General features: G+C 43.2%; 2 protein-coding genes across 4 annotated transcripts in view; one reads left to right on the top strand and one right to left on the bottom strand.

Moving 5' to 3' along the window:
• ZNF277 (zinc finger protein 277) overlaps nucleotides 1–3,745 on the bottom strand; it is a 40,992-nt gene extending 37,247 nt beyond the window's left edge. The window contains exon 1 of the mRNA XM_056513974.1: nucleotides 3,655–3,745. Within this exon, the coding sequence (XP_056369949.1) occupies nucleotides 3,655–3,697 (43 nt within the window). The 5' untranslated portion in view covers nucleotides 3,698–3,745. The remainder of the gene's footprint in view (nucleotides 1–3,654) is intronic.
• A 141-nt stretch (nucleotides 3,746–3,886) lies between these two features.
• Nucleotides 3,887–12,853, top strand: part of DOCK4 (dedicator of cytokinesis 4) — a 212,068-nt gene continuing 203,101 nt past the window's right edge. For all 3 annotated transcript variants that reach the window (XM_056513947.1, XM_056513938.1, XM_056513928.1), the window contains exon 1: nucleotides 3,887–4,099. In XM_056513947.1, the coding sequence (XP_056369922.1) occupies nucleotides 4,063–4,099 (37 nt within the window). In that variant the 5' untranslated portion in view covers nucleotides 3,887–4,062. The remainder of the gene's footprint in view (nucleotides 4,100–12,853) is intronic.

Here is a 12,853-nt window from a genome sequence, read left to right as displayed (position 1 = left end):
TCTACCAATTATTTGGTTAAATATTATTCAGTATAAAAGAAACAACAAACAACAAGGAAAGCAGTAGATTACACATAAATATTAATGAGCAGGTGAAAACAGAGACAGTAAGTTGTCTCTGCCAATATGGGAACTAATGGCATTAAAGGAACTATTCACACATACTTGAACAGGGTCAAATGAACTTTTGTCACTGATATGAAAGGGGAAACGTGTGATTATCATATGTACTATGGTATTTTTGAGGATGTTTGTGGATGGGATCAGAAGGTGATAGTGGGATTTTGTGTACTTTATGAGGAATTTAGCAGAGGGGACAGAGAAAGGGAAGGGACAGGAGGGCAAGCAGTAGGCAATGGAGATGGGGAGTGAAGAAGGGCAAGTTGTATTTAAACAATGGGCAAGCTTCTCTGACCAAACCCTGATCACCTCTTTTCCTTCTTTGTACTAAATCTTACTTAGCTACTTCTTACTTAACTACTGTTTTGTGTAATTCACCCTCTGTTCTGTGTGTGATACTGCTGCAAAGTCTAAGTGTCAGCAGAAGATGCTGCAGCTCCAGGAACCAGCAATTGGAGGGACTGCAGTGTACCTATGTGTAATTTGGTAGCAATGTACAAACTGCAGTAGTCAGTGAGTAGAAGATCTGTGTCTGGGAAGATGCAAGGTCTCAGTCAGAGGATATGCAGGAAGCCCAGGGTCTAGCTGTGGGCACAGTGGGTGCCTGGAGACAAAGTCCAGCCAACAAACCAGGACATCATTCTAATATTTGAGGGATCCTTGACTGCGAGGTAAATGTGAGACGAGGGCCAATGCGTGTATCCATTTTGACAGCCACCACCAAGCTGGCAGCAGAGAGCTTTACAGGACATGGTAATCTTCAAGGGATCCACAAATGCATCTGTCCTTCTGAATCAGACAGTGAGGGTGCCTACAGTGTTTTCACTAGTGCACTTCAGCCCTGATCAGTCTTTGCCACCCCAAATGGAACTCAAAAGTACCATCCTCCTTTACCCTCCACATCTTGAGAACTGGCTTAAAGGCAGGGCACAGCCATATATATTGCTGCCATTGCCATTTCCCTCACTGCCTGGCTCTCCCAGGGAAGGAAATCAAAAAGGGAATAAGAGGTTTCCCTTTCTCTCTCAGGGGTTGCTGCTGGGGAATCCCTTTAATCAGTCCTTCAGCAGGACTACCCTGATGCACACATGAGCATTGCCTAAGGTGTCCCACAGCACTGCACCCTCTAATGCAGCTTGGAGTAGCAAATGTGAAGGACTATGTCACTACAATGCAGCTCTTAGGAGTTACTGATAACCTGGGGACATAATTTAAAAAACACTTGTCCATTCCCCACCCTTATTCTGAGCCAGTGGCTAGGTAAGCAGCTCAAGGTCCAGAAATGGACTTAAACAGACTTAGGAATCCACATAAAGCAGTCTGTGAACATGGGAGTGCTTGCAAATCTAAAGAGGAAGGCACCCCTTAACCCATATGGAGAAATCTTTAGGGTCTGAGTGTACATGGGACTGCCTTTCAGTGACCAGGAAAGAGAAAACTCTGCATACCAGAGTCCATGGCAATGAGCAGCTCTAATAGCATCCTTAACAGAACTTAAGAGTTGAGCAAAAGAAGTAATAGCTGTACCATCAGGAATAAACCAGCATTCACTGGAGTATCCTCTAGGTAGAACAAAAAAAGCAGACATGTACAAGACCAGTCAAACTTTTGTTTTCCACAGTAAACTGAATATTCTTAAAAATTCTAAGTAACTGTGTTCTAAACAAATAATTTTGAAAAGGCTGTTAGAGCTATTGGGCACTCTTGCCTTTGTTCAAGGGAAGAATATCAATGCTGAAGTCAGTCATGGTTAACATGAGAGGCAGCAGTTGCAAGGCTGGGGCAAAATTTTATGAATCCCAGTCAGCATGCTGACAGACCTGTCTTATGGGGAGATGAAGCACCTGGATGTACATGGAAATCTATAGGCTGACATAAAATTTAATTTAGCCTGACACCTATTATTTTGATTTGCAACAGTGATTTTCATGTATTTCATTACCTAAAGACTCCAAATGATCTGCCAGGGGATGCAAAGTGAGTCTGGGAGCAAAGACAAAGTCCACTAGTCATTTCAATGAGTGTTTGTGCTCAGTAAAAGAAAAACAGCATAGGTTTCTGAATTTCCATTTTCCTCAAAAAATTTCCATTTTTTCTTTGAACTGGTGCCAATGTTTTTACAAGAATTATCTGAAAAAAACTTAGGGTAACCTAATCATCTCTAGTAGTCCACAGACCCATGTATACACAGAAGAGCTGTGCAGACTCAGCCACATGTTCTTTCCAATAGTTAAAACAGCACAGCTTGCCTCCGGGTGCAACTACGCCAGTGTGGAAATGCTCTAAAAGGGTCTGGCTTTCCATGCATGAGGTCCATGCCATGATACCACAACACAGAAACGAAACAAGAGTATGGCTTTAACTACCAGCATAAATCGATATTACTTGTATGAATAGAATAAGGGCACATACTAGACAAACAACACAAATATCACTTAAAAAAACCACTCACTATCAAAGGCCCAAACACAGAATAAAAGTGCTCTTACTCTATGTTTGAAACTGCCTGCTCGCACATGACTTCCTTTCATTGTGTCTTTCACACTATTAATGACTTGACAGCAGAAGTCAAAAGCTACTGAAAAGCTGAACTGAAAGCTACTCTCTTCTCTTAACTGTGAAAACATTAAACTATTTTTCTCATTCAGATCAAATCAACTAAGCCCATAAAACCTCTAGATACCACTTCAGAAAAATAATTTAATTGGAGAACACTTTTCTAAAACCAGACATACTGGTTTTAGAGACAACTTGTAAGGCCTGCAAAGCAGCATCATTGTCATTGGTTTTCTCCCGTTTCCTGTCAGCGCCTTTCCACAGGACCACAAGATATCGCCCAGGCTGTTGCTCCTGCCTCAAAACACCCAGGTTTCTCCTAAAAGGACCCGTGCAGCTTGAGGATTTCTTGCAGTTTATCTACGGTGAGCTGTAGCTAAGCTCCTTCCAGAACGGTGCAGACATACAGACTTCTCGACAAAGACACAAGCCCTGCTGTTCTTGCTGCTTACGGCATCTGGCTTATCCCTGCAGTAATTCCCCACGGTCCATTTGAGCTCCTCGCTGTGCACCGCTGGCTTTGCGCTATCTCTGTGTATGTGTGTGCTGACAAACGGATTTATGGGAGAAGCCAAAATGCCCCCGGACCATCAGCTCCACGTCCCACCGCTCTGCGCGCTGCCGGCATCAACTCGCTCTCCACCTCGACCCGCTGCTGGAAACTCTCCCCGTCCCCACAGTTCCGTGTGCCAAACGTGGAAGCACTGGCATCTCTAGGACCAGAACGACTCGCTCTCCCCTGTAACCAGCGGGAGCAGGGAGCGGGGCTGTCCGCGGCTCTCCGAACCCCGCTCCGACGGGGAACAAGGAGCCTCACCGCGCCGGCCCCGGCGCTCCCGGCTGCCCGACACGTGTCCGCCGCTCCCCATGCCAGGGACGGCCGCGGCGGCCCGGTCCCGCCGTCCCAGCCGGGATGGCGGCACGGAGGGGAGCGGGGCAGCGCGGTGTGAGACCGCACGGCTCCCGCAGCGCACTCACCTCCCCGCGCCGGCGCTCCCGCAGCCCCGCGGGACGCGGCCATGCCGCCGCCGCCGCCGCTCCGCCCGCCCCGGCGGGGGCGGCCCCGGGAGCCGCGCTCCGCCCCGCTCCGCCCGCCGGGAGCGCGGGGCCGGACGGGGCTCGTAGTCTCCGCGGCGGCCGCGGGCGGCGAGGGGCGCGGCCGCATCGAGGCACTACGTTCCCCGGCGTGCAGCGGGACGGGGAATATAAGTGGCTGGCGGCGAGCGCGCCTCAGTCGGTCCGCCCGCCCGAACAATGCCTTCGCCGCCGGGGCCGGGAAGCCGCGGCTGAGCGCGGCGGGAGCCCCGGGCAGCGGACGCGCTTGCCGCCCACCGCCGCTCCCGGCGGAGGGGCTGGCGGGGGAACGGGGGCTCGCACGCCGCGAGCATGTGGATACCCACGGAGCACGAGAAGTACGGCGTGGGTGAGTGAGACAGAAGGCGAGCGGGGCAGCGCGGGGGCAGCAGCGGCGCTCCGGCGGGGAGCGCATCCCGGGCAGAGCGGACTCGCCCCGCGGGGCGCTGCTGCCGCTCCCGCTGGAGCGAGGGCAGCGCCCTGCGCTTGGGGCTGCGGTGGGGGCCGAGGACCCGTCAGGGTGCCCCCCTTCCCCGGGGGCACAACAAAGGGCGGCTGATGCCCGAGCGCGGCTCCGGCGTCTCCCGCCGCTGACTGGGGATGGGGCAGGGGCCGGTCCCCAACCTCCGAGGCGGGCGCTCGGTTCTCCCTGCGCTGGGTGAAAAGGCTGGCGTTTCACGGGGAACAAAGCAGCCTAAAAACATCGCTGGGAGCGGCGACCCGGTGGGAGCCGGTGTCCGCCGGCGGCCCGGCAAGGAGCGGCAGCGGGGCCGCGGGCATTGTTCGCGCGTCGGGGGTTTTGTCGCTGCTTCGCTGGAAACCAGACAAAGTGTCGCTTGTGGGAGCCGCGCTGCCTGTTTGTTCCCCTGCCCGGTGCAGGGTCTGGAGCCCGCGGGTTTGACTAGCGGAGCGGTCGGAGAGACTCGCAGTGATTTTATTTTTCTTGGCACCGCCTACGCCAACACCCGGTGAGCGCCGGCGCTCGTCCCGGACAATAGCCCCCTCGGACACGGTGTCGCTGAGCTGTCGGACGGACCTGCCGGCGAAGTAGGCAGCTCTCCGTGTGTTTACATCGCGTTTGAGCGTATTGGAGCAAAGCGGGAGGAGCGCGGAGCCCTCCTTTGTGTGTGTGCATAGCCGCGCTGTGGCCAGCCGGGAGCGCGGGGCCGCTCCGTCCCATCTGGAGTTGAGCCCAGATGTTGCCGTCTTCCGAATGCTAAATTACACAGATCATCGATGGGATTTTTTTTTTCCTTGACTTCTTTATTCGTCAGGGTCACAGCTGGGTTACAAGATATTGATCAGTCCTGCCACCCGCCTTTCTTTACGAGGATGGACAAGAGGCTTAAAAACCGCTCTGGGACTCCCTGGAATGGCATGCTGGATATTAGCAGTCAAGTATTTCAGGCTGCAGCCCTCCTCCCCGTCTATTTGTTCTTTATTTTTATTTTTGATCCTAGTGTTCTATTGTGCTATTTCACAACTCAAGCACTTCCTCCCCTCCCCACCCCGATATATGAGCTAAACATCACTATCTTTCTCATACTGAAAACAAGCAGATAAACACTGTTCCCCCTATTTGAATTACTATCCCATCGTTGCTAAACAATTAAGAGATGTCCCTTAAGTGAGCTTTTCTACCTTTAATAATCCTTTCCAGGTAATTAGAGGTGAATTGCTCTTCACCTCCACCTTGCTTACCAGAGCACTGAAATCTTACTCCTGCTATGAAGATACAGTAGCAGTTTCTCAATAGAGACCTTCCTTTGGATCAACCAGAAAATGTGGTCCACTACAAAGATTGTCTTTATTTGTGCAAATATAATAGTCACCAAAACGATGCGGATTCTTATTTAAATTAATTTACTGGTTTTCTGTTATTTGGCTTTGAAAGGCTATTCAAGATAGTAACAAAAAGCCACTGTTCAAATTGGTTTCTCTGTAACCCTAGGATGGCAATGATATTATAGCTCAATATGACTATTGCAAAATGTTGAAATACTAACCTAAAGTAATTTAATTTTTCTCTTGGACTGCTTTTTATGCTGTGTGCTCACTCACCTGCATGATGAGTGCTGTCTGCAGAATCTTCACACCCAATTACCCTGTAAGCTATTGTACTACTTAGCTGTAGGGGGGGAGGCAGGAGAAAGGGTTGTATCTTGCTGTATAATTATTTAAACTTTATATAAAGTGAGCTTCATCAATCGGACTTGCATTTTGCTTCACAGACCAGTTTATGTGTTTTCTTTTTTACTGATAGGATTATTACATTTCCAAACAGCTATTTTAATTCTTGTGTGTTTATCTGCTCTGGTAAAATGGGTTCCTTAGGAAACCCCTTTGAGAATCTCGATTACTTGTACCAAGCTCTTTATACAAAGAGCTCAGGACTTGCATCAATTTCAGATCTCATCTGCATTTTCAGTCTGAATTCTGCAGCACATGCTGTGTGCTGCACATTTCTGCTGTGATGCCAAAATGGATGAATAACCAGACAACAGCCACCTGGTTGCACTGAAGGCTTGCTGGTAAGCAGGTGGCTGTTGCTCACTTGCACAGCCTGACTGATCCCACTTTGAGGGGTAGCTAATACAAGTCAGTCTTTTCTACAAATATTTTAACTTCTGCCTGCTAGCTATTGATAATAGCTGGTTGATTTTTTTTTTTTTTTTTTTTTTCCTTGAGCATGTTGCTTAACTCTGAGTTCATTTACTAGTAGGCAGACACACTGCTAGCTCATTTTGTGGTAGGCATTCATGCTGCTATAAGGACAACACTACTAAACTTTTATGTGCCATCTTTTGTACTACAGCTGTGGGGTTTTATTTCCAAGGCTATCGAGTTTGTCAGTTATGTTGTATTATCCTTCAGGATGCTAAAAGTGAAATAAACACTGGTATATTTCTGGTATTGAGAACTTGCTTTGTCTGGGTTTTGATATCTATCTTCAGAACAGAAGGTTAAGCTTGTATATTTCACTGTGAAATTGCATGTGCTCTGAATCACACCTTCAGCTGTGGTGTCAAACCAGTGATGGCACTGTATGAAGGATCCTGTGGTCAATTATGTGGAGAGTTGAGCACAAAGTATGCTGATGAAGCTGTAGGAGAGATAAGATTTTTTTTTTTTTTTTTTTTTTTTTTTCTTTCTGTTAACAAGTTTAAATCTGGTAGATGTCAAATGGAGTTGACTTACATAAATACTGTATGCTGATCTATGTGAATTCAGAACCCTAGAGAATCACAGATTCATTTAGGTCAGAAAAGACCTCCAAGAGTTCAACCAATGGCCAATATTGTTTAGAACAATAATCAAACCCTTTGTTAAAAATGAGCAATTTAAGACTGCATAGCTTTGGATGCTTGCAGGCAGCAAACCAGTAAGTGTAGCTTTGAAAAGTGACTTATTAATTGGTACATACTGGAATTTTTAGCTGTAATGAATAAATCAGGGGTTACATTATTACTGTCTAGCTGCTGTTTGGAGTTGGGTCAAGTTCTGTTTCTTCCTCTATATTCAGGATATCTGTTTCTTCTTTTTGTCTCACCATATCTGCATATTGCCATATCATCTGATTTCTTTGATTTACCTGGATCTGTAAGGCTGCAGTTATGCTCTCTGCAAAGGAGGCAATTTACTGAGCACAAAATTTCTCAGGAGTTCTCTGAAGGCATTTTTTGGATTAAGGTAGAAGGATTAATTAAGGAGAATAATGAAAAACAATTGCTGAATGTATCACCTAATTTATAAGCACAATGGTATTCCAGATGCTGAAGTCATTCTGCACAGCAAAATATACCAGTTTAACTCTGCCAAGCTGAAATAGTGGTTGATATTTTTAGTGTGTTAAACCATAAATATGCCTTTCTGAGCAGGGCATGAAATTTGGGCATCTTCTAGTTTATAGATGGAGAAGTGTATGGTTCAAATGACTTTGTACTGTAAGTTGAGGTTCATAGGAGGAAACAAGACAGGGGCCTATTAGCTGATCACAGGAGCAGTATTGACTTGCACGTAGACAAAAGCCAAATCAATTGGCTTGTGTCCTGTTTGGAGTTGCAGCCAAACTAGTCTTGGTAGCAGTCCTGTTGAAAGATAGCAAAGATATCCTTATCTCCATGCTGCAGTGCCTGTTCTGACTGCAAGCTAACTTTACTGCAAATGAACTTGTTTTGTTTAGCTCAGCTGAACAGTATCTCTGTCAATAGCATGGTATATTGTGTTTTGTTAAACATAAACACTTCATTAGCTTTTCTTGTGTGCCTCTTCAAACAGTATAAATAAAGCTTTCAATCAAGCCTTATTTCCTCCATTCCTCTCCATGAATGCCTCACATTACTATGTGGAATTCACTTTGTATTTTTGTCTTAGACTAATATTGCCAATAATAATGAGCTATATCCAAAACTTCTATTAAGCTGTCTAAATAACTATTTAGAGTAGAGGCAAGGCAAAATGTTATGCATTTGTTGGTTCATTTAGCTAAGGGGCAGTTGGAAGATGATTTATAAGTAATTTTTGGTCATAAGTCTGGTCTTAGGTTAAACAAATTAAGTGGTGAAATTTTCTTGATATAAAGCTAAATCAAGGTTTTAAAATTTAGAATTTTAAAACTGGCTCCAAAAATCTGTAGACTTCCTTATGGGTTTGCAATGTTTTGAGTGTCTTCACTATCTCCTAAAGACTGCTCAGAGCTGGCTGGCTCATTAACATGTTGTATAGTGCCCTTCATAGACAAAATTTTTCTTATTCACTACACATCTGGAGCTACTGGGAAAAAACTCTGAAGGCAGAGGTTATTTCATGTTTAGCTGTGTACTGATGTCACTCTTTCTTCCTCTTTCATTGTAGCTAGGCTACTAGCTGGGCTGGATTTATCAAAAAGGTGATGGGACAATGGTGAATTAAATGACATAAGCCATGAAGGTGAGAATGTGTTCTCCCTGTGGCAAAGGAGAATGATTTTTTTTTTTAATTTTTTTTTAAACTTTCATTTTATTTTATATCTAACAGGATAGTGTAATCTGTGATTGCTTCTGCACACTCAGGCAGCATGAGACAGTCACTAACTTCTCTGTCAAGGAAGCTATAATTGGTTACTGGACTCTTACCATGCAGATCTCAGCAGCTTTTTGCACTGCTGCAAGAGTGTCTGCCATTGACTCATGTCTTTGCTTCCCTAACCTGCACCCCAGAAAGGAAACTTCAGAATAAAAATGGGCTTCATGTTTGCAGCCTGGTACAATGTTTTCTGTGATGTTCCATAGTTCCCAGCTAATTTCTGAGTGTAATTCACTGTGTAGGTTTTGGTCTATAAAGTTCTCTGTAATTTGAGTTTTGAGACTGGGGAAAATCCCAAGGAGAGCATTTGACTGTTTGGATCATTTGTGACACTTGACTGTATTAAGCAACTGAGACAAGGCACTTTGAGCAGACAGTTTGCACCCCTGGGAAATGTGTTGCTTCATTTCTTTTGTTTTGTGAGGCTGTGTTGTGTTGTTTATGTTGGTTTTTTTAGCTGAATTTGTTGATTCTGTGAAGGCACAGGGGAACAAACATGATAACCTGTCAAAGCCTGGCTCTTCACAGAAAGGTTTGCAAAGGTTTTGCTTTGTTTTCAGTCTCGAATTTTTAATTTTTTTTTTTTTTACTGTGGGATTTTTTTCCCCCCCATGTAACTGTACATCATTGAGTAACCTTTTGTTTTGCTTTTCTTCATTTTCTAATCTGTTTGTGAGGAACTGAACAGAATGACTTTGAGTTGACCATCATCCACTTTCCAGTCATTTGGAAGCCAGGTGACTAACCTGGAGGGAAATGTCTCTTTTTACTTATTTGTCACATGCATTTAATTTGTCTTAAATGTCTCTATTATATACCAGGGATTGACTTTTTTTTTACTGAATAGAAACACAGAAAAATGTTTAGGAAGAGTTTTGAGAGATTTAATCTGTACTGCTTTCTCAAGGCCAGGTGAACTCCAGCTGTCACTTCTGTAGTATATTTGCATATGTTTTTTAAAATGCTGTTAGCAGAGCACCTACAACTTCTGTAGCCAGGGCTTAGCAATCTCACTACCTACTAAGTGTTTAGCACTGGACCAGTTTTCCTCTTAAATGTATCATTATGAATATATGAAGACTTGGCAAGAGTTTTCCTTGTAAGAAATGGCTCCAGTTAGTTCATCCTTTCCTTGTAAATAGGTTTTTATCTATGACCAATTGATCCAGGTTCAGAACTGGACAGGGGAACTTTATCACATAAAGCATGAGAATCTTAGTGTGTGCTTTAGGTGATGTGTCTTGTCTGCTTGTCATTCCTGGTGTGACATTTGTTCCTTTTGCAGTAGCACTGCACTGACTCATGTTCAGTCGGGAGCTGCTAATCAATCCTTCAAATCCTTTTCCGGAATGTGGTTGTCTAGACAGTCGTTCCTCCATCCTGTATTTGTCAGCTGATGATTTCTGCTTATGTGTCTTTACTGAATGGCACTTCTCTTCCATGCTATTTATTCTGTTTGTCAGCCACACTGACTCCCAAATTTCCTTTCTCTCATGTGCCTATTGGAAGCACCCTATTTGACAGGTTTGAGACATGAAATTTAGGAACTGTACTATTGAAAGCACATCTTGTTATGAGAAGCAGTGCATGATAAGCAGCCAAAGATGCTGAGATGCCACAATGATTGGCCAGTAGTTTGCATTTGTGTGTTTAAAGGAATGTGTTTTTCAGATCTTTAAAATGACAAGAGACCCAAGTGAGCTGCTTGCAGTTTTTCTTCATAATGCCTTTTTCTGGTTACTCAGAATTTTCCCAGTTACATAGTTTAAAGATATAACTTGTCAACCTTGCATTTTTGGGCACCTGAAATGTTTTGTTTAAAAATAATGCTGATCTAACTTCCAGATGCTCACAGATGAATAGGAGAGCTGCAAACATTGCAGCTCTGAAAGTCACCTGTGCCATAGGGACAAAGAAACAAGCTTGGGTTTTGCAATCTGTCATGGTTTGTGCATGCTCCTTTTTGTTGTTTTGAGTAAGAAAGCAAGATAAAATTCACTTTGCAGTATCATAAAATCAAAGGTCTTATTGCTGATGCTGAGTGCATCTTTCTTCTTTCTCCAGTTAAGGAACCAAGTCAACTTATTTTTTTGGATTCACATGCAATTATTTATTTACTTTAGTAGTAACTGCTGAAGTTATTACAAAGTGAGTAAGGTGTGTTTATTCATGTCTCTAATACAAAGAATTTTGTTTTCTTGATAATTTGTGTAGAAAACCACACTAGTAGATGAGGTAATAAAATGATCATGAGGTATAATGAGGTAATAAAACTGAAAATGGAGTTGTGAATTAGCAAGACTCACATAAAGTGTTTGAGGAATAACTTAAATTGATTTCAGTTTTGCTTTTTGCATTACTGGATTTCAAATGTGTGTTTTTGGGCTTTCAGGGCTCTGGAAGAAGGTGGTGGCTGATCTAATACAGTCACTAGCTAAATCATGTGCTTGTTCAGTCCTTTCTGCAGCAGAGAAGAAATGTGCCCTTTGAAATCTGTTGCTTGAGATTTCTTGATTTGAATTTTGTTTGTACTGAACTTATGGTTTCTGAGTTTTATTTAGAAATGCTTTAACTATAAAAGTGTATACTGATGCCTTTTCATGAATACTTTTCATGGAGTAAGTGGGAATCTACATACAGTGTGGATAAGAGGTTATAATGCACAATAGGGGCTCCTCTGTAGTAGAAATTATGGAATTCTGTTTGGCTTTTTTAGAGCAAGACATTTTCTTTTACTGTCATAAGTAATTTGCTACATTGTTTTATTCTTTTTCAACTCTTTGAAGTTACAGGTTACAGTGCAGAAATTAAATGATTACTTCATAAAGTCTTATTTTAACTTTTCATCAGAGTAGTGTAGTGAGGTGAATATTGATGTTGGGACAGGACACACTAGTACTTCTGATTCTTTTTATTCCATTGGCTAACTGCAAAATTTGTGTTATTTCATTGTTTTTGTTATAGCAACCCTAATGGGTAACAGCTTGATTTTTGATCAAGCAGGAGTTTATAGATTATGTAAATGTGCAGTAGTTGTACTTTCATGCAGTAGCATTCATGCTTCTGTAGGTGATGTTACCCATAAAATAAAGACTATTTTTTTTTTTTTTCTGAGAAAGTATAAGGATGGCTGTTGGGTTTTAAGTGCACTGTCTTATTTTTTGGAGGAAAATAGAGCATGGGGTGACTTAAATGTCATCAACACTATGAACCTCAGAATCCATAGGTGCAACTATGAGGAGCACACTCAGACTTTCAGGTGCAGCTGTGAAGTACACTGCTTGAAACTAACAGGATAGAGATGTACCACAGGTTGTACATGCTAATTTTTTTTTTTTTTTTTTTTGGTATGTGATAATGAAAAAAAGTTGTGATAATATTTTCTGTCTTCAGGGTATATGCCTCTTTTCCTAGGCTGCATGGTTCTTCTCTTCACATCTGTACTAGGCCTGTTAGTACAGAGAGAATACAGAGCTTGACATGCAGTTTGTGTCTTTGCATGGGATTTAGAAGTGCTCCTTCTGGTGTTTAAGATTGTTTCCTCTCTTATTCTGATAAAGAAGAAATACAAGTGTGTATTTTTGAAACAATTTAATGGACAACAGTTGGCAGAGCTGCTTTGTTATTCATGGTTAATAGTGGAAACTTCTTAAACATTCTTAACTTATCTGTTTCTTCCCTATTCCTCTTCATTCACCCCCTGCCCCCAGCTTCCTTCCTTTTTTTTTGGTCTGTAAAACTTAGGACAAAAAAAGAGGAAATCCTAAGGTGGAAAACAGAAGATCCCTGTTCTTCTGTTTCAGTGTAAGAAGCACATGTCAATTCTTTACCAGGTTCCTAACCTCTATTATTCCACCTACCCCTATCAGAAAAAAACAATTACTAGCTGATTACAAGTCAAGCCAAAATGATATTAATACCCTCTCTTCCATTTGGAGTAACAAGAACAGAATGCTTTTTCTTATTGAGCCAGATGTAGTTCTGAGTTCTTGGCTGTGTTGAACAAATGGACCTATTCCTATTCCTTGCCAGGTTAAAT

This window comes from Oenanthe melanoleuca, chromosome 1A (genome assembly GCF_029582105.1).
Source record: "Oenanthe melanoleuca isolate GR-GAL-2019-014 chromosome 1A, OMel1.0, whole genome shotgun sequence".
NCBI lineage: Eukaryota > Metazoa > Chordata > Aves > Passeriformes > Muscicapidae > Oenanthe > Oenanthe melanoleuca.
The sequence above is the reverse complement of the archived record's forward strand: the minus strand, read 5'-3'. Positions and strand labels throughout refer to the sequence as shown.